The 18771-nt window shown below is 49.9% G+C and overlaps 1 protein-coding gene across 2 annotated transcripts; it reads right to left on the bottom strand.

Moving 5' to 3' along the window:
- Nucleotides 1-970: 970 nt before the first annotated feature.
- Nucleotides 971-18478, bottom strand: LOC124078722 (transmembrane emp24 domain-containing protein 11-like). Of its 2 annotated transcripts, none has more exons than XM_046423754.2 (5): nucleotides 18279-18478; nucleotides 11491-11591; nucleotides 2718-2843; nucleotides 1973-2122; nucleotides 971-1186 (listed from the first exon to the last, which is right to left on the bottom strand). In XM_046423754.2, exons 1-5 carry the CDS (start codon nucleotides 18400-18402, stop codon nucleotides 1037-1039), a joined length of 651 nt encoding a protein of 216 aa, XP_046279710.1. In that variant the 5' UTR covers nucleotides 18403-18478; the 3' UTR covers nucleotides 971-1036. The 2 variants fall into 2 exon arrangements, with proteins under 2 accessions (XP_046279710.1, XP_046279711.1); XM_046423755.2 differs by having other exon boundaries at nucleotides 1973-2119; nucleotides 18279-18417.
- Nucleotides 18479-18771: the final 293 nt, after the last annotated feature.

Genomic DNA, 18771 nt, shown 5'->3' with positions numbered 1-18771 from the left:
GGCCTTGCATGTGCTAGGTTAGCCCTCTACCCCTGAGCCACAACCACTGCCCCACAAAAGTAATTTTTTAAAAATTTTTTTGAGTTGTTGATAGACTTTTTTTTTTTAACTATGTATGCAGTGCTGAGAATTAAACCCATATCCCATTCTCAGTGTCTCAGACATGCTAAGCCAGCACTCTCCGCTGAGCTGCAGGCCCAGCCCCAGACATTACTTTTAAAATAAGAGGTCCATTCCTTGACTATTGCTGGACCTGCCTTGGTTTGTGCTGTCTGCAAGAACTGCTGGAGACCTAGTGAGAACACATGGCTCAGGAAAATTGCCTTGTTTGTGTGGGCAAGGTGCCTCTCAGGGAGTTAGGAACTAGCAGAATGGAAGGAAAGGGTGACTATTTCTTGGATGTGGCCTGGGGACACGGTGTATTTGCTCTCGGTAGTGCTGTAGCTGTGAGCCTCAAGTGACCACTAAGTGCTTGGAAGGTGGCTGGTCCAAATCAGCGATACTAAGAGTGCAGCCTATAACCTGGTTGTATGGTTGAAAGAAGATAAAATATCTCATTAGTAACTATGTTGAGTATGTTTTAAAATGGTAATATTTTTTATATATTGGATTAAATATATGTCACTAGAGTTGATGTTACTTTTCTTAAACACCCTTTTTATTGTGGTGACCAGAAAACTTAAAGTCACATATGTAGCTCACATTGTAATCCTACTAGAGAGTGCTGATTTAAACCAAGTTTAAAAAAATAAGATAATGTGCTTACTTTATAAAATTCAGAAGCTACATTGTTAAAGAAATATTTGATCAATGTTGCAATCTATAACATTAATTTCAACCACTGGTATCTTTGAAATTATAAGTAATACATATTATCTCAGTAGGTAGAGTGTTTGCCTCACATGCACAAAGCCCTGGGTCCAATCCCCATTCAAGCCCCAGCACCATAAAAAAAAAAAAGTTATACATATTTATGCATGTATTTGGTTTATTCATTCAAACATTATGCAGATTATTTGCCTTTACCTGTAATGTTTTAAACAAGCTTCTTAGCTATAAAAAAGTCTTTAAGATACTTCATTTGGAAAACTCCAACTGAGATGAAGATCAACGTTTGTGCAAAAGCCCACCATAAAACATTGCTGTTTGTATCTTCACTGGTCATTCGAAAAATTTCTTCACGGTCCTATGCATAAGAGAGATGGATGGATTTAGTTTCTTAAAGAACTTAATGTGTGATTTGGAGGGGAAGGTTGCTGTATGTGTTCAAGATATTTGATATTACCCAGTTAATATATTATACTAAGGTGTACTGTGATTTCCTGAGCTTGAATCTGTTGTTTAACTGAGTATAAAAGAGTAAAAATCAACCTTATAAAACACACTGCATTTTGGTGTGAAATACACCAAATACGAACTGTATGAAATACGACTTCATACATTTTATTTGCTACCATCAAGCAGAGCAAACACTGCCTACCCAATTGGGGTGATTCCCCTGTTGGAGTTCTTCCTTTGTGCCACATGCTTGCCTTACTTAAGTTCACTCCAGTCCTTATTTTCCAGATCATGACACCCAAGCTTAGTGAGGACACAAGCTGGTGAGTGGTAGAGCAGATTTGAGCCCACTGAACCCAGTGACTCAGGAAGCAGGGTCGAATGACAGACTGATCCAGAAAGGGGGCCCACTTGGCCCTACAGACATATGGAGTGTGTTGGGAGCATTGTTCATTCCCTCCGTAAGTTCCCACCTTCTGCTGCGGGTGCTTTGCTGGTACAGGGATAGGAAGAGAGCAGTGCCTTTCCCAGCAGAGCCCAGCCAGCACCTCTCTCGGCACTGCCTGCCCACGTGGTTCTACTCAGGACACCAGGAAACAACTGGCAGTTCTTTCTTTCCCTGGTCCGGGGGCTTTGTGTTGAGAAATGCATTCCCGGCAGGAAGAGATCAAATAAGCTGAGTAGGCAGACTGACCCTTTGATAGTTTTGTTCTTTGAGTATTTGCTCAATTTGTTCCATTAGATGTTCAAGCTTGAAGGTAACTTCATTAACTTTGTCCTTTGCCTGAGCAATTGCAGCATCAAGGTCATGTTCTCCAACTCGAATATCCAAGTGGATGCGCTGCTTAAACAGTGAAGAGGAGGAGACGGGCATTGAAGACAGCTCAGTGCTTCCTGCATCCTCGCTCCCTCCTTCCACCTCCCTTCCCTTCTTGATGAGTGGGGGAGTGGGGAGTGGGGTGCCGCTTTGTGCCTGGTCTCCCTTTTGTCCCTGTTCTACTCAGTTGCCTTTTTTAACAATGATGCAGTAAGTGCCAGCCTAATGACCTGAGGGTGTATTTATACCTTCCTGCAAATCCGATTTACTATGAGGTGCTGAGAAGATTTGATGGCTGCTCTCAGGAAACTTTTCTTTATGTATAACAGAATTTTTTATACTAAAGTACAAATTCTCTTCATCTGTCCTCAACACATTTAGAGAAGAGCCACCCACCATCCTCCTGCACGAGTTTCATTTATTGGAATCCATTACTAACTCCCCCTCAGCCTTCCCCTGCTGTCAAGTCTGAGGGACCACAGTTCTGTTCACCTTCCCTCAGCTCTCACTTCCCCCGTCAGTCGGCTTCACGGCTCCCTTTTGAAAGCCTTCCTAGAGACCAGAAGGGACCTTCACGAGTTTCTCTAAGGTGTCAGCAAGGCCTCCAGAGGTGCACACTCACCAGCCTTCTCTCTCCAGCAGACACGAACCTTGTTGAATTAGATTCTAAGCAAATGATGTGTTCACCAGGTGAATATGAAGTAAAATAGAATGTTCCTTCTGGACCAAATAATTTTGATAGTAGTACCTAGGGTTAAGGATTTCCATAGTTTAAGATTATCATTCTCTACATTTTAAAAAACAAATCTCCCTACATAAATCTGTTCAAAATAATGCAGTTCCCAGAGAAGAGACCTAATAGCTAATAAACATGAAAAATATTCAGCCTTGAAAGTAATAAAAAATCCAAACTAGAATAAGGCATTCCTTGTGTATTATCAAATTGATAAGGGTTTAAAACTACTCAGGTAGTATGGAGACATAAGCACTCTCCAAATGCTGTTGGAATGTAAACAGAACGACAGTTGTAGAGAGTAGTTAGGTGATATGTATTACAAATTTAAAAGTTTAAATCATAGAATCATAAATTCTGCCTATATAAACTTATTCTAGTAAAATACATGAAAAAACAAAGTTACATGTAAAAGGATATTCACTGTGATGTTTGTAATAACAAAATTGTATTCTTGAAATAACGAATACCTTTCAGTAGGGAATTGATTAGATAAATTTAGGAAAGCCCCTAAAGGAGCACTGTGTGTCAGTGAAAAGGATACTAAACCCATATCTCCACCAGAGGTGTCCCTCACACAGCTATAGAGGATGCTGTTTTATAAAAAGTATTTTTTTATAAAAGTATACCTGCATGCACATGTTCCTATATGCATAGAAAAGAATGCCGGAGAATACTCACCAAGCTGTAAACAGTGGTTACATCTGCTAGGAAACTTTAGTTTCCTACTTAGAATATTTTATAGTGAAATAAATGTCTCAGGATTTCCATAGAAAGTCACAGGGCATGCTGGACAGCAGGAAACACAGTTTGAAGAGACAGAGCAAGCATCAGAACCAGATACAAATATGGTAGAGATGTTGGAATCATCAGGTCAGGAATTAAAAAGCAACTCTGATTAATATACTAAAGGCTGTAATGGGAAAAGTAAACAACATGCCAGAAAAAAAAAATGGGAAATATAAGCAAAGAAATGGAAATTCTAAGAAAGACATTATAGAAATTTTAAAATACTGTAAAAGCAATGAAGAATGCCTTTGACAGTAGGTTCCTTAGTAGACTGGGCACAGCCAAGGAAGGAGTTTCTGAGCTCGAGGCTCTGTGAATGGAAACTTGCAAAACTGAAATGCCAAGCGGGAAGAAGGGAGGGAAACCCAGGAACCAGGGCATGGCAGAAAGCAGACTTGGGCATGATGGGAAAACTAGGAGGAGAAAGAGAAAGCAGAAGGAATACTTGAAGCAATAATGGCTGAGAGTTTTCCCCAAGTTAATGTCAGACCAGGAAGCTCAGAGAACACCTACAGGATAAATACCCAAACAAAACAAACAGTACCCCCACACAGTCTATACCTCAGCATGCATGTCACACACACGTCACACAGAAGGTCAGAGCTAAAGAAGACCTTGAAATGAGCCCAGGCAAACCTTGCCTAACAAGGGGGAAAAGGCTCGAATCACATCTAACTTCTCAGAAACTGAGCAGGAAGAGATGAAGTGATGAAATACTGTACTGGGAGAGAAAGACAGACCCCCAGCCCAGGCTCCTGTGTCCTGCAGAAGCACCCTTTAAGAATTAAAAATAAAAACTTTGTTAGAAAAACAAACGGAGGAAGATTGTTACCAGTTGAACTGCCTTTCCAGACATGTTAGAGTAAGACCCTGAGAAAGAAGGAAGATGATGTAGCCAGAAGCTCTAGTTCATAAAGGGCAGTCCTTCTCTCATTTCTAACTGACTGACAGGTAACAGCCTGTTCAGTAAGACAGCAGCAGGGCCTTCCGCGGTGAGAGTTCATGAAAAACAGGAGAAGAATCAGAAACACTGTATCAGAAGGCACTTGCACACCTATAAAGTGGAACAGTGTGCTCTCTGAAGTGGACTTGGGTTTGTTGTAAATGGGTGTTACAAGCTCTAGGGCAACTACCTTTAAAAAGTTGTTTAAAAGTACAATTGATATGTTAAGGAGAAAGAAAGGAGTCATCGAAAATGCACAATTAAAACCATAAAAAGAAAAAAGTTGAAAATTGGAACAAAGAACAAGGGCAATGAATAGAAACAGAGCAGATCTTAGAGAATGTGATCAAACTACATCAGTGATCACTTCAAATGTCAGTGGTCTGAACGCACCAGTTAGAATGACAGATTGTCAGAATGGGTCAAAAAAACAAAACCCAATTACCTGTCTACAGGAAAAATACTTAATAAAGACATATAGATTAAAAGTAATGGTACAGAGAAAGATATGCCCTGCTAACCTTGAAGAAAGAGAAAGCTACAGTAACTATATTAGTACAGACATTTAACTTCTGAAGCAAAGGAAATTATCAGGGCCCAGTTGTGATAAGGGGCCCAGTTCTCCAAGAAGATGTGTGATCCTCAATATGCATGCACTGAAGAACAAAGCTTCAGAACACGAAGAAAACCGATAGAGCTGCAAGAAATACATTAATTCACTGTTTTAATTGCAGACGTCAACACTTTTATCAGAAATGGATCTATCGTGGAGAAAATCAATAAGGACATAGTTGATCTCATTGGCATCATCAGTTGGCTGGATGTAATTGACATCTGTGCACTGGTGCAGCCAACAAAAGCAGAATACAGGTTTTTGTTTGTTTGTTTGTTTGTGTTTTGGTCAAACTCTCATGGAATATAAACCTTCTGGGCCATAGGTACACTAAACAAGTTTTAAAGAATAGAAATCATAAATGTGCACTCTCAGACCACAATCTAATTAAACTAGCAATCAATAGCAGAATGGTAGCTGGAGATCCCTGAAGTCTTGGAAGTTAGCATGCTTCCATCAACACATGGGTCAAAGAGCAAATCTCAGGGGATATGTACATGTGTCTCAAAAAATTAAAATACAGCTTAACAAAGTTCGTGGGATACAGTGAAAGCTGTGATCAGAGGGAGATTTAAAACACTGAATGCATATATCAGGAAAAAAAGGTCTAAAGCCAGCAATCCAAGGAAAAGAAAAGCAAATTAAATGCAATGTAAGAGAAGAAAACTAGATTATGAACAGGAAATGAAACATCAAAAAAAAAAACTAAAAAGCTGGTTCTTTGAAAAGATGATAAAACTGGTAAGCCTCTTGACAATTTAACTATGGGGAAAAAGGAGGACACAGGTTACTGACATCAGAGGTGAAGGAGGGGCATTTCCACAGACCCCAGGGACACCGTGAGATGCTGCAGGAGTGCTGTGGGTGACTCTGTGCCTGCTGGTTTGATACTGATATGGCTTGAGTCTGAAAGTTCCCGAAGGCTCCTGTGGTTTGGGCTGGGGTCTCGATGCAGCAGTGCTCAGAGGTGAGGTCTTAGAGGCTCTGACCTTGTGGGAGGCCAAACTAGCATGTGACCATGTCTGTCTCCCCTTCTGATTGGTGTGGCATCGTTGTCCGTCACTCTGCGATCTGGTGCCTAGGGAACCCAGACAATAGCCTCAATCTTTAGGGTTCCAGTGACTGTCTTCTTTGTGCCTGGGCTCGCCTTCCTACAGCCCCATGGGTGGAGCTATGCTCACCTGTTCCTTTGTAATATTACCCCTTGCCCTGTTTGGGATAGAATGTTCCATGGAAACACCTTTGTGTGTCCCCTTCTCTTGCTTTGCCCTTGGGTGTGGCCTACCTAGGTGTCAGTCAACCTGCTGACAGTGGACATCAGGAAGCTAGACTCAGCCCCCTGAAACCTGACCCCTTGCCTCATTTGAATGGCTTCTCCTCAATAAAAGGGGTCAGCACGTGTGGGCTCTCTTCTCTCTCTCTCTCTCTTTCTGCTGACCCTTAAGATCAGAGGAGCCGTCACAGCACCCCCAAAGAAAAAGGTATTTCTGTCTCTTGTGTGGTTATTTCGCACAGCCCAATTAGCCCAGGTCCCCTGGAGTGACCCTGAGGGTTTTAGTCGCGAGCAACCCGGCAAATGGCGTCCCTGGGTGGGCAAAAGGTCTGAGTGTTTAAGTCTCCGGGAACCCAACATGACCTCACCAGTAGATGAGTCCATAATGGTTCATAACTGAAGGGACCATTGGACGGTCCATTTTGAAAGGGTAGGAGGTGGGCCTACCTGGGGAAGCTCACTGGGTGTCCTGGCGGGTAGATCTCGTTCCTGGGTGGGTCTCGTTCCTGCCCTTTCCTTGCTTGGATCTCTGCTTCCCAGCTGCCATGCATGAGCAGCTCTGTTCTGCCACATGATCCCAGAGGTGACATTCTACTTCACCACAGGCCCAGACATTGCAGGAGGGGCCAGCAACCATGGACTGAGACCATGAGCCAAAATCAATGTCTCCTCCTTTGTTGGTTTTCTCACTATTTTGTCACAGTGTGAAAGTTGACTAACATAGATGAAATGGACCAACTTCTTGGCAATCTTCCAAAACACATGCAAGAAGAAATAGATGATCTGAATAACCCTGTATCTAGGGATTGAATCAAGGATGAATAACATGGTCTGTGGCTATAGCTCAGTGGTAGAGCACTTACTTGCCTTGCACATATGAGGCACTGGGTTGGATCCTCAGCACCATATAAAAATAAATAAATAAAATAAAGGCATTGTGTCCATCTACAACTAAAAAAAATTTTTTTAAAGGATGAATAACCTTTTAAAACAGAAAGCATCAGACTCATATGGGTTCACTGGTGAATTCTACCAAACACTTAAGAAATAAATTATGACAATTAACTAAAATCTCTTTCTAAAGAATAGAAGCAGAAAAAATACCTCCTGATTTTTTTTAACACCTTAGCCCCCCCCCCCAGGGTTGGAACTGCAGGTATACACCACTGTGCCTAAGTCTTACTTCATTTTATGAAGGTAACATTACCCTAATACAAAACCAGACAACATTATAAGAAAAATCTATGGATGCTTCTCTCTCCTGAACATACATGCAAAAATCCTTCCCAGCACAGGAGCAGAGCAGATCTAACACCATGCGAAATGAATCGTACATGTGAACAAGTGGGGCTTGTTGCACACATGCAAGGCTGGCTGAACATCCAAGTGCTACAGCCATCCCCACAGTAGGTTGAAGAACCATGTGTGCACCATCTGAAAAGCCTTTTGACAAGAGATGCTGCTCATTCATGATAAAGACTCATTAAATCAAGAACTGAATGGAACTGATTCAATTTAAAGAAGATTGTCTACAGAAAACCCACAGCTAGTGTACTGAATGGTGAGAATCCAGAGGCTTTTCCACTAAGGTCAGGAGGAAGACAGGATGTCATCTCTCACCATTTTATCTAGCATACTACTAGGAGGTCTAATTAATGTGACAAGAAAAGGAAACAATAGGAAAACAGACTGGCAAGGAAGAAATAAAACTTCCTGACTCACAGAGGATATGATGATATACAAAATACAAAAGGATTCCCAGTAAGTTGGGAGGCTGAGGTAGGAGGATGGGAAGTTCAAGGCCAGCCTCAGCAACTTAACAAGACCCCAGAACAGAATAAAAACAAAAAGGGTTGGAGATGTGGCTCAGTAGTTAAGCACCCCTGGGTTTAATCCCCAGAACAAAAAAAAAAAAAAAAAAAGAAAATGACATTGTGAAGAAGAAAATGAGACGACGAACCACAGACTGGGAGAGAGTCTCTGGAAGACATCTAACAAGGGATGACTGCTCAAACTACACAAAGAGCTCTTAAAAGTCAACAAGGGGAAGGCAGCCCAGCTTTTAATTGGGCAAATATCTGAAAAGACACCTGTCCAAGAAGAATGCAGGTAGCACATAGGCATATGAGAAGAGACTCAGAGCATGTGGAGGGCCCTGCAGTGAGACGTCCCCACACACCTATCAGAATGACCCAGATCCAAAACACTGACCATACCGAGTGCTGGCAAGGGTATGGAGCCGCAGGAGCATCTGTTCACTGTGGAGGGGGGCCGAATGTCGCACAGACTTCAGGAACAGCGTGGCATTGTCCTGGAGAGCTAAGTGTACGTGTGGTCTATAGGAATGTCCTTGGCATTTGCCAAGTGGTCTGGAAACCTAGGTCGGTCCACACAGAGACTTGCAGGTGGGTATCCATAGCAGCTCTGGGCATGATTGCCCCACCTTAGAAGCAACCACACTGTCCTTGCATGGGGGGATGTGTAAGCTGGCACAATGGACACGCAGTGTTCCCCAGCACAACCAGGCCAGGAACCTTAAGGGCACATTATCAAGTGGAGCACGCTGAAAAGAGAGCTGTGGTTACAGTGGCATGATACCCAGGGACAGGAAGACCAGTGGTGTCAAGGGCTGATGAAAGGGAGGTTCTACTGGAGCACAGAGCATGTTCGAGGTGGAGAAATTGCCCTGCGACACCACGTCTGTCCAGACCCGTGAAACATGCATTACCAAGAGAAGCATGCTGTGAACCCCTGGCCCTGGGTGCACGGGTTGTGGCAAAAATCCTCAGGGGCCAGGAGGTTGCTGGTAGTTGGGGAGGTCGTGCCTGAGTCAGAGCAGGGAACTCGCTGTGGTCTGCTCAGTTTTGCTGTGACCCTAAAACTGCTCTACCATCGCAAAGTCTTAAAAACATATTACACAGATAGAAAAATGCAGTCAAGATGCTTGGTAGGGCTGGGGTTGTAGCTCAGTGGTAGAGCACTCGCCTAGCACATATGAGGCCCTGGGTTCGATCCTCAGCACCACATAGAAATAAATAAATAAAATAAAGGTATTGAATCCAACGACACCTAAAAATTAAATTTTTTTTTAAAAGATGCTTTGTAAATGTCTTTCAGTTTTGATGTAGAGAAAATGAAGAACATTGTCAAGTACCTGATTCCTTTCAAGAGGACCGCTGAAAGGGAAAGTTTGTCAATAAGTCTGCGGTCAAGGGTGAGGTTTATTATTACTTCCTATTTTTGTATGAATAGCAAAACCTTTCTCTTCTCTGAGGAAATGTTCAGTGACTACTCACTACCTGTTAACACATTCCCGAGATTTACTTTTGTATTCCAAAGCCTTCGTTGTCTTGTTTCACTGAACATGAAATTCACCAAACAGCTTTGAATGCTATTCCCATGGTGAGCTGGGGAAAATGCACACTTGAGTTTGAATCTCAGTGCTTCAACTTGATGACAGTCTGTAAGTCATTGAACCTTTGAGCCACATTGCCTCTGCCCAACAGAATATTGGAAGTGGAAAGTGGGACGGGGTAGAGAGGTCCGTGTGGTACACCACGGTCACCACCTGCCCTGCCCACTCCGCCAGCCACTTCATTCCTTCGGGTTGTCCCTCACTGGCGCAGGAATGGGTAGCTCATCAAGACTGGCAATGTGGACAGTCCCGAGCTCTGACACTGACCAAGAGAAGCAGGGTACACAGGGACTGGTCTATCCAAACTGATACCGCCAGAGCCGGTTCTTGTCACCCCATCTCTATGTGGAGAAGCCCTTCCTGAGAATAAGGCCCGTGGGAGGGATTCTGCCCTTCTCCTAGGCCAAGAGAGGTTCGGGCGTGCTTCACACGTGCAGTGTTTGCTGGATGTCTACAGAATGGATGAAAACATGTCTCACTTCTAAAAGGGAACGTTCTCAGGCAATGGTGTATTTATGTTTTCTTAAGAGACAACATACGCTGCATTTTCTAGCTGGCCTTGACCCGTGGACTCAGACTCCTGCCTCTGCCTCTCATGGGGCTGGCCACGCAGTGTGTAACTGACCCAGTGGGCGAGTGTGTGTTCTAAGGAGTTAAGTGTCTTCTGAAGACAACAGACAGGTTTTAATTTCTCCTGCCTACATAGAACCCTGTCCTTGTCACTGAGAGGCCCGTGCCACTCTCCGGGGATTACCCACCAGCACCTGCTGCCCATGAGCTGATTTCTAGGACCTCCATTTTTGCGGCCCTGGACTCAGGATGCCAGAGCACCTGTGGTACAGTGGGATCTGGATGTCACTGTTACACCCATTGTACAAACGAGGAAACTGAGGACGAACCAGTCAAATAACCTGACCAGGGTTTGCCCTCAGAGATGACAGTGTGTGCTGGAAATTGTCTCCCCTCCTGGATCTGCGCTCTGTCCCTTTGACCATGCTGAGTTTTCTGCTCCTTCACTGGTGCCCCGTGGCGACAAGGTTCTGTATGACCTGGGGCTTCTGAATTACTTGAGAAAGCCTCTGCCAGAATCTGAGGAAGGAGATAGGCAGTGGTTTTTCTGACCTTTGGTTTTTGGGGAAGCCGTGGCTCTGCCAAAGATGGGGCCCAACCCAGGCAAAATCTGCAAGTCTCTGTGTCCACAGAAGCCCCCACGTGACTTCTCTTGAAACTTCCTATGGGAAGAGTGTTTCTGTTCCTCATCTAGACCACGGGTCTTTGAGGGTGAGGTACTGTCCTAAATAAAAAGCTGCAGGTGAATGTGGTAGTGCACACCTGTAACCCCAGCAACTCAGGAGGCTGAAGCAGGAGGATTGCAATTTAGTAAGGCCCTAAGCAACTTAGCAAGACCCTGTCTCAGAAGAAAAAAAAGGGGGGGGGGCTGGGGACATGGCTCAGTGGTAAAGCACCTCTGAGTTCAAACCCTGGTGCAAAAACAAAAAAAGTTGTAAACACTAGCTGATGGTGCTCAGGTGCTCAGTTATGCATAAGCAGAAGTTGTAACACTATGGGCACAAGGGGCAGGTGGTTCCTGCACGAGCAGTTAGTATCTCAGGACAGATGCATGCTCACCTCATCGTCATATGTTGTGACAGTCACGAACATCCCCAGACCAGGGCCCGGTTCTCGGAAGTCGAGTTTGCCTGTGTCCCACTGCTGGATCTTGAAAGTCCCTGTGTCATAAGCAGGAGGCAGTGACTGTGTGTGTGGAAAGCATCAATAGGTGATGACCTCTAGGTTAGGCCAATCGTCTTTCTCTGTTTGTCTGTGTCATGAGGACCCTTGCCTGGGGCAGCCTCCGCCCTGGGGGTCTGTGCGACCAGCAGGACAACTCTGGGCAGGCAGCAGGGCTGGGTGCCTGCTGAGCTGCTGCACCACCCAGCCTTGGTCTCCCACACTGGAGGGTGGGGCAGGCTGTGCCCTGCTCAAACCCCAGGATGCTGAGGCTGCCAGTCGAAAGCCTGGGAAGGGTCCCACCTACCGGTGAGCCCTGCTGTTCAGCATCCCCGGTGCCCTCCCGCCTTTATGCTCCCCCACAGCTCTGCCCCAGGCCTGTCCCCAGGACTCCTGCTCAAGCACGCACGAGTCCCGGGGTCCCCTCACGGGCCCTGAAGATCTGTTCTTTGAGCATGCATGCGCCGGTGCCCCTCGTCTGCACTGCGAGGGGCTAGAGAGCCTCAGACATTCCATTCCTCCCTGCGGCCCTCTGGGGTCTGGCAGTAAGCCTAGGGAACTGTTTGGCTCCATGGTAGGGGCTCAATAAATGTTTGTGGAATAAGTGAAAGGGTCCCACAATTCAGGTTCAACAGAGGACTTGAATGAATGGGTACCAGTCATCCCTACCCCCACTGCAACACAGCGTTCCTGGCATGCTGCCTGAGTTCTCAGAACAGGCCAGGGTGACCCCGCCTGCTTCTGTGGGATCCTCCAGCCTCAGGCCCAGGCCTCCCCAAGGTGCCCTTCAGGCAGGAGGGCAGCTTAGAGGGAGGAGTCATGGCCAGGGAGGCCAGCAGACGGCAGAAGAGAAGCACTGCTCATGGGCCAGTCGGCTGGAGAGGGTCGCTTCCTGTGGGTGAAGCAGTCCTGAGACAGAACACCCGCGCAGCCCAGCACAAAGCACCGTGGAGTTTCTCACCACGTGGCCATGGAGCTGGAGGGCTCACTGGCTAGGAACAGGGATACGACTTTAGGTGGGCCATCTGGGGCACTGCAGTGGGCTGCGGGTGCCTCAGTTTTCCCGCTGATAAAGCAAGGATATCATATGTTATATCAGCCAGGCCACAGTGGTACACAACCTCTAATCCTAGCTACTCCAGAGGCTGAGGCAGGAAGACCACAAATTGAGGCCAGCCTCAGAAACTTAGGGAGACTGTCTCAAAATTAAAAATAGAAAGGGCTGGGGTGCAGCTCAGTGGTAGAGCGCCCCTGGGTGCAGTCCCCAGGACCCCAAGCCAACACCAATAGTGGTAACATAAGGGTAAACCTCCCTTTGGGTGTGAGAGCAGCAAGTCAGGGTTGTGTTCTCCCTAGAGTGGGCCTGAGCACACCAAAAGCTCTCAGTAAGGCCTTGATTGGCAGCTCCCTGAGCCACCATGGGCCTGAGCAGCTGACCACAGCAGGCGAGGAGCAAGAGGACTGCCCACAGCCACCCAATGTGCCACCAAGCCAGAGTCACACTTGGGCCAATCACAGGACCTCTGCAGCACTCACTGCCAGAGCCTTCCTCCTGGCTCCTGGTGAAGGCCAGTACTATGGGGCGAGGGCCTCACGCCCTCTCCTCGTGCCTGAGGTCACCGATGGTCATCCCATTCCTCCAGACTGCATCCTTGAGACCGCAACTGTGGGTCACTGGACTGTATTATAGGAACAACACACTCATTGTAGGAATTTCGGAAAGTGCAAGTCCCTCCAGGAATTCCTAGTGCTGGTGTCAGCCGTCTAGCCTTTTTCCTATAAGTACCTGGTATGTGTTTATCAAAAATGAGTTTGGAGCCCAGCACAGCTGGGGAGGCTGAGGCAGGAGGATCGTGAGTCCAAAGCCAGCCTCCTCAATGTAGAAAGGCCCTAAGCAACTTAGCAAGACCCTGTCTGTAAATAAAATATTTTTTTAAAAGACTGGGGATGTGGCTCAGTGGTTGAGTGCCCCTGGGTTCAATCCCCGGCTTGGGGGGGGGGGGAAGGAGGAGAAGAGAGAGAGATTGGAACATGTATGCTATCTGTGCCTTGATTTTCCAACCTAGGTTTTTGAGATCCGTGTACCATGTCTTAAATTTGCTTCTGTGACCTTTAATTGAGGCCTATTCAGAGAACATGACCCAGGGCCGAGCGCAGGGCATGGCAGAGAGCAGGTGGCCTTCTGAGGACAGGTGGGGGACCACGGAACAGGAGCCCCGAGGTGTGTGGCTGGAGGCCACATGGTCTGGCAGACCTGGGCCCCCACTCACAAGCCATCTGCCCCTCCGGAGGGAGCCAGGCATGGAGGCCACGCTCCAGCTCCTGGGGTGTCTTGGAGGAGAGGAGCCAGCAGAGCTGAGAGCACGGCTGGCCCTCGCGGCCATCCAGACCTGCAGCCACACAGCGGACAGTGCGAGGGACAGAGGAGGCTCCACATGCACTGACGACCTTGCTCTTAGGAGGAAGCCCACACCGGCCACGTGCCACATCCCCCAAGACCTGGCCCTTCTCCTCACTGACCACACTGCCTTCTCCTATCTTGGAAGTACCAGGGCCTGTGAGGAGGGCAAGGGGCATATAGACTGAGATTCCAAGCCAGGAGGAGGCTGCCCGGAGGAGGCCGCTGGGAGGAGGCCCGCAGGATGGGAGGAGGCCCGGGCACTCCCACAGTCCTGTCCAGGGGCTCTCGGTGCTGAACACTGTAGTGGCCTGGGGCCCTCAGCCCTGGGAGCACCTGGCTCTGCCGAGTGTTCTGATGACCTGATGGCAGGCACCTGGGCGTGGACAGCAGTCGTGTCAAGAGTGCTGTGAACACACTGATCTCTGAAACACTCCAGGGTCTTGGAGGGCCTGGTGGGACTCCATCAGCAGGGTGCTGTGCACAGGCCCTCCCTGGGGAGCTCACACCAGTGCCGACTGACGGCTGCTGTCAGAACACCAGCAGCAGCCCAGAGGGCCCCAGAGGCCAGCAGGACTGATGTCCAAGACAGTTGTGGTCCTGCCCTGTGCTGCATGCCCATGCCACTGTTGGGCTCCTGCAGGGACCAGGAGGGGCGTCTGCCAGGCCTGGGCTGTCTGCTGGCCCCCGAGCAGGGCTGCTCCAGGAATGTGTGTCTCTGGGCACCAGGGGTGTGCGTTTCAGGTGCTGCGTGGCAGGCGGGGGCCTGGGCACCTGGTGGAGTTCAGCAGCATGCCCACGGGCCCACTTTGCACTCGCCTGGTGGCTGCCCAGGTCACTGTCGCTTGACGGGCTCCCTGTCTTGCAGATCCTCCGGGCGACGGGTCTGTTCACCGTTGGCCTGTTTTCTCCACCCAGGAATGCGGGACAGCCTCCACGTGCCATCCATTCCTAGAAAGTCGTGGACTTCTCATCCCCCAGGGAGCTGCTGAGCTGTCCATCAGGTCTGTGGGTAGACCTGGCTGTTACGAATGACAAGTGCCGCCATAAACACCGTGGGGTGTGGGAGGGAGGCCTGGTCCCAGGAGTGGGACGTCTAATCTGTGATTGTCCTGTGCTCCCGAGCTCCGGGGCCGGAGATGAGCCTGCAGCTGAAAGCACCTCTGGACTTCTCCCCTTGTCTGGAGCGTTTCTGTGGTGGACGCCTGGCACTTGAACCCTTGGCTCAGGCCTGCTTCAGAGGGCTGTGTGGCCTCCAGGAGGGCCTGTTTCCCTGTGGGAGTTTGAAGGACGGAACTCGTCTGAGCAGAGCCCTCTCCTGCTGTCCCTGGTCTCGAGGAAGAGGTACTTGAAGGGCTCGCCGTGTAGGGCCGTTTCCAGAAGGTGCAGCCAGGAGCAGACTGGGTGGACCATGAGGCTCTCCCTCTCAGCAGCAGACCCTGCCGGGCCTGCGCCTCAGACTCACATGGAAGGTGCTCTGGCCTCCCGACTCCAGATGGCCCGGAACTCACTGTTGAGGGACAGTCATGCGGGACTGAGGAAAGTGAGGTCACAGACACAAAACACCTGCTTGGGGCTTCCTGCAGGTGCACGGTGCTGGGGTTCGCCCTGGTGTTGGTGGCAGTGCCGTGGCCGGCAGCTCCCAGCACCCGAGCCCCTCCTCATCTCCTACTCAGACTCTTGTGGGAGCCTCTGCTTCTTGGGGAGGGTTAGGCCCAAAGCACCCCGCTTCTCCAGAGGTGCAGGGCGAATAACTGGAGGCCGAGCCAGAGAGGTTGGAGGCAGTGTGGGTGGGGGACTCCCTTTACAGAGCACCTGTGGCACTGGAGGCCAGACTTAGCCGCCTCCAGCTCAGGTGGGACACCCACAGTCACCAGCATGGGGCGGTGCCGGTGGGTGCCGGTGGGTGCCAGAGCTCTCTCTCCAGCTGTTCTTTATTCCTCTGTGGCATTGAGTCACCTCCATCAGGGAAGGTGGACACCTTCCTCATGGCCTATGGTCAGTCCTAATGAGAAGCACCTTCAGGCAGATCTTGGCCTGAAGGTGTTCAAAAGTCGCCCCTTTTGGACTTCCAGATGGCCCTGAGCTGGAAGGAGGACAGGACAGTGGGCATGGGGCTTCCTGGCCTAGACTCCATGAAGATTTTAGGTTTGTTTGTAACAGTGATCTCGTGAGTGGATAAAGGTGCGTTCTCGCTACCTCTCACCTGGTGGCACTTGGCACTGCATTCGTGAGCAAGTGGACACTGAGTCTTGGCTGCAGGGGTGCTGAAGGGAGCAGGTGAGGGTCGGGTGTGCGGGGTGCGAGCCACAGGCCTCCCAGTGCCCTGCAGTGGGAGTGCATCCACTGGTGTCCAGCCTCCTCCTGTAGAGTCCTCCACGCCACCACCCACTGCTGCCCAGCCTCCTCCTGTAGAGTCCTCCACGCCACCACCGTCGCCTGTCGCTCCTTGGCTTCAGCATGCTGGCGTCTGAGGTCCCTGCTCCTCCCGCCGGCTGTGTCCTGCTCTCGGCCCTCCTGTCCTTGGAGGCCGCACAGATGCTGACTGCATGCTGAACACCAGGGAGCTTTGCGTGGAGTCACCTCCTCCACGCGCCACTTCCCCAGCCATCAGCTCCATCCTGACCCTGGGCCTGATCTTGCTCCCAGGTGGTGGCCCTCTGCGGTGTCCACCGCAGTTCCCCCCGCCCTGCTGGGGCTGGACCTTTGCTCTAGGTCCATGCGACGGGTGAGTCCTCTGCTCTGTTCCTGGCCTCTGAGTGGCTACTACTCAGTGGCGTGGGCCCTGAGCTCCCCTGGTGCTCCTGCTCCCCGAGTCCTGAATCTGCAGAGCTATGTAGGGGTGACAGGTAAGCAGACCTCAGAGTGGGGTCACTGGCTCAGAGGTGCAGAGGCAGGGAGGAGAGGGCCACTGGATTTGGGGAGGAGCCAGGGCAAGTGGCAAGGGGGAGGGGTTGACAGCAGTGGGGGGCGGGCAGGGCCTGAGGCTCTCACTGCGCTTGAGGGCTGAGGCTGCGGCCAGGTGCCTGTCAGGCCACACAGAGGCCCCGGCTCACACAGCTGCTGGAGCCCACATCAGGCACCTCCAGGTTCTGTGACTACAGCCCACTGCCACGAAATGCTGCTGGCCAGGTCTGTCCAGCCAGTGTCTGAAGGGCAGCAGGTGGGCAGGAGCTACTCTATCCCTCTTATTCCTTCGTGGCCCCTTGAAAGGAAGGCAGAAAATCCACGAGCTACCCTGAAGGAGACCAAGGGCCCAGGACTCCCCCTGGCAGTGCTTCCTCTGGGCACACACCGGGCAGAGCCTGGTGCCCTCTGTGTGTGGGTGGGCTAGAAAGGCCTGCAGATCTCACACATCCCCACAGCTGGAAGGAGCAGGCGCCACCATCACCTGCCATCACAGAGAGGCTGAGGAGCGTGCTGGCCGTGGCCCATGGCAGGAAACAGTGCTGCTCCCGGTGCTGACCCTGACAACAGGAAGACCCCAGCACTGCCGGCGCCTGGCCTGTCCGCTGCCCGCGTCCTGGCCCTCCCCTCCTGGCTTGCTGCGTTGGATGTTTGCAGGCGGGGCCACTCTGAGAAGGAACCCTGAGGCCCAGCGGTGGAGACAGGCTGAAGGCAGAGCTCAGCTCCCCCTGGTGGGGGTGAGGGGCACAAAATCATGGAATACAAAACACGACTTAGGATGCCTCTAGATTGAGATTTCACCTTCCCCCCACCCCTCCTTTTGCATGGAAATCAGAGTTGGAGATTGATTCTGACTTGAATGTTAGCTAGCATGCTGGATTTTCCCATACAATTCTGAGACTAGTAAGCACTTCTTTCTTTCTCAGAAGGTGGGCCAAGCTCACCCGTGTGAGGATGTGCTTGCAGCACAGGAAATGTGCAGACTCACTGTGGTGACAGAATCTAAGGACAGTCTGCCTGGCAGGCAGTCCTGGGTCTGCACGGGATGCTCCTGCCCATGGTCTCCAGAAGGCACACGGACTCCTGGTGTGTGTCCTGCTTTACTGGACCAGTCCAAAGACCTCTCCTATGTTTGGACTGCTCAGCCACCATTAGCATGTTAAACGGCAGCAGATTTTCTTGGCTCAAGTAAACCTGACCACCAGAAGAGCAGATTAAGCTTGATGTCAGGTCCAGTCTCCTGCTTTAAAAAGCATACAGTTCCCTCCTTCGTCTACCCACATCAGCTTTGCCTCACTTGGCAGACGGTGAGGAGGGAGCCACTCAGCGTCACACTCACTGCCCAGGGGCAGCCGCGAAGAGAGCCGTGTCAGCCACCTACCTGATACCCACGTGTCTCCTGGAACGTCTTCTATGAGGCATTTCTGCTCTCGTTCCCCTGCGTGGAGATAGAAAGCAGCTGAGGGGGGGAAACTGAGACACAGCAGAAGTGCGAGCACCTGCATGGCCCTCTCCTTAGCCGGCAACAGAGCGTTCTGTGGCCTGCATCAGAGGCACCTGACTGCTTCTTGCAAGCGTGCATTTCCTTGGGTGACCTTGTAAGTAAGATTGATTGCTGTGAGAAGGGACACGTGTGTCTGTGCTCGGGCCGTGACGCCAGCAAGTCCCAGGGACAAGATAAAAAGGCACCTGGGACTTCAGGCCTCTCCAAGCTCTGTGCCATCAGCTTCAGTCCGCTGCTCCTCAAAGGTTGGCAAGTGTTCTCTGGGGTGAGAGGCAGTGCCAGGGCCGGGGAGAGGCGCTGGGAGAAGGCGAGTCTGGGCGCCCGGCACCCTGTGGCGGAGAGCCAGGAGCAGGCCTTGGCAACCACCTGA

The sequence above is a fragment of the Marmota monax genome, unplaced genomic scaffold (genome assembly GCF_021218885.2).
Source record: "Marmota monax isolate L192 unplaced genomic scaffold, Marmota_monax_Labrador192_F-V1.1 WCK01_AAM20220418_F8-fsc00009, whole genome shotgun sequence".
In the NCBI taxonomy this organism is placed as follows: domain Eukaryota; kingdom Metazoa; phylum Chordata; class Mammalia; order Rodentia; family Sciuridae; genus Marmota; species Marmota monax.
This window is presented reverse-complemented; position numbering and strand designations above follow the sequence as displayed.

Bases quoted from the DNA above. Each gene is read 5' to 3' on its own strand.
- LOC124078722 (XM_046423754.2), bottom strand. From the start codon at position 18,402: ATGCAGGTGCTCGCACTTCTGCTGTGTCTCAGTTTCCCCCCCTCAGCT. The intron at 11,592-18,278 runs GTAGGTGGCTGA...CTTATGACACAG, and splicing joins AGGAGACACGTGGGTATCAG to GGACTTTCAAGATCCAGCAG. The intron at 1,187-1,972 runs GTCAGTCTGCCT...TCTTATGCATAG, and splicing joins AAGAACAAAACTATCAAAGG to GACCGTGAAGAAATTTTTCG.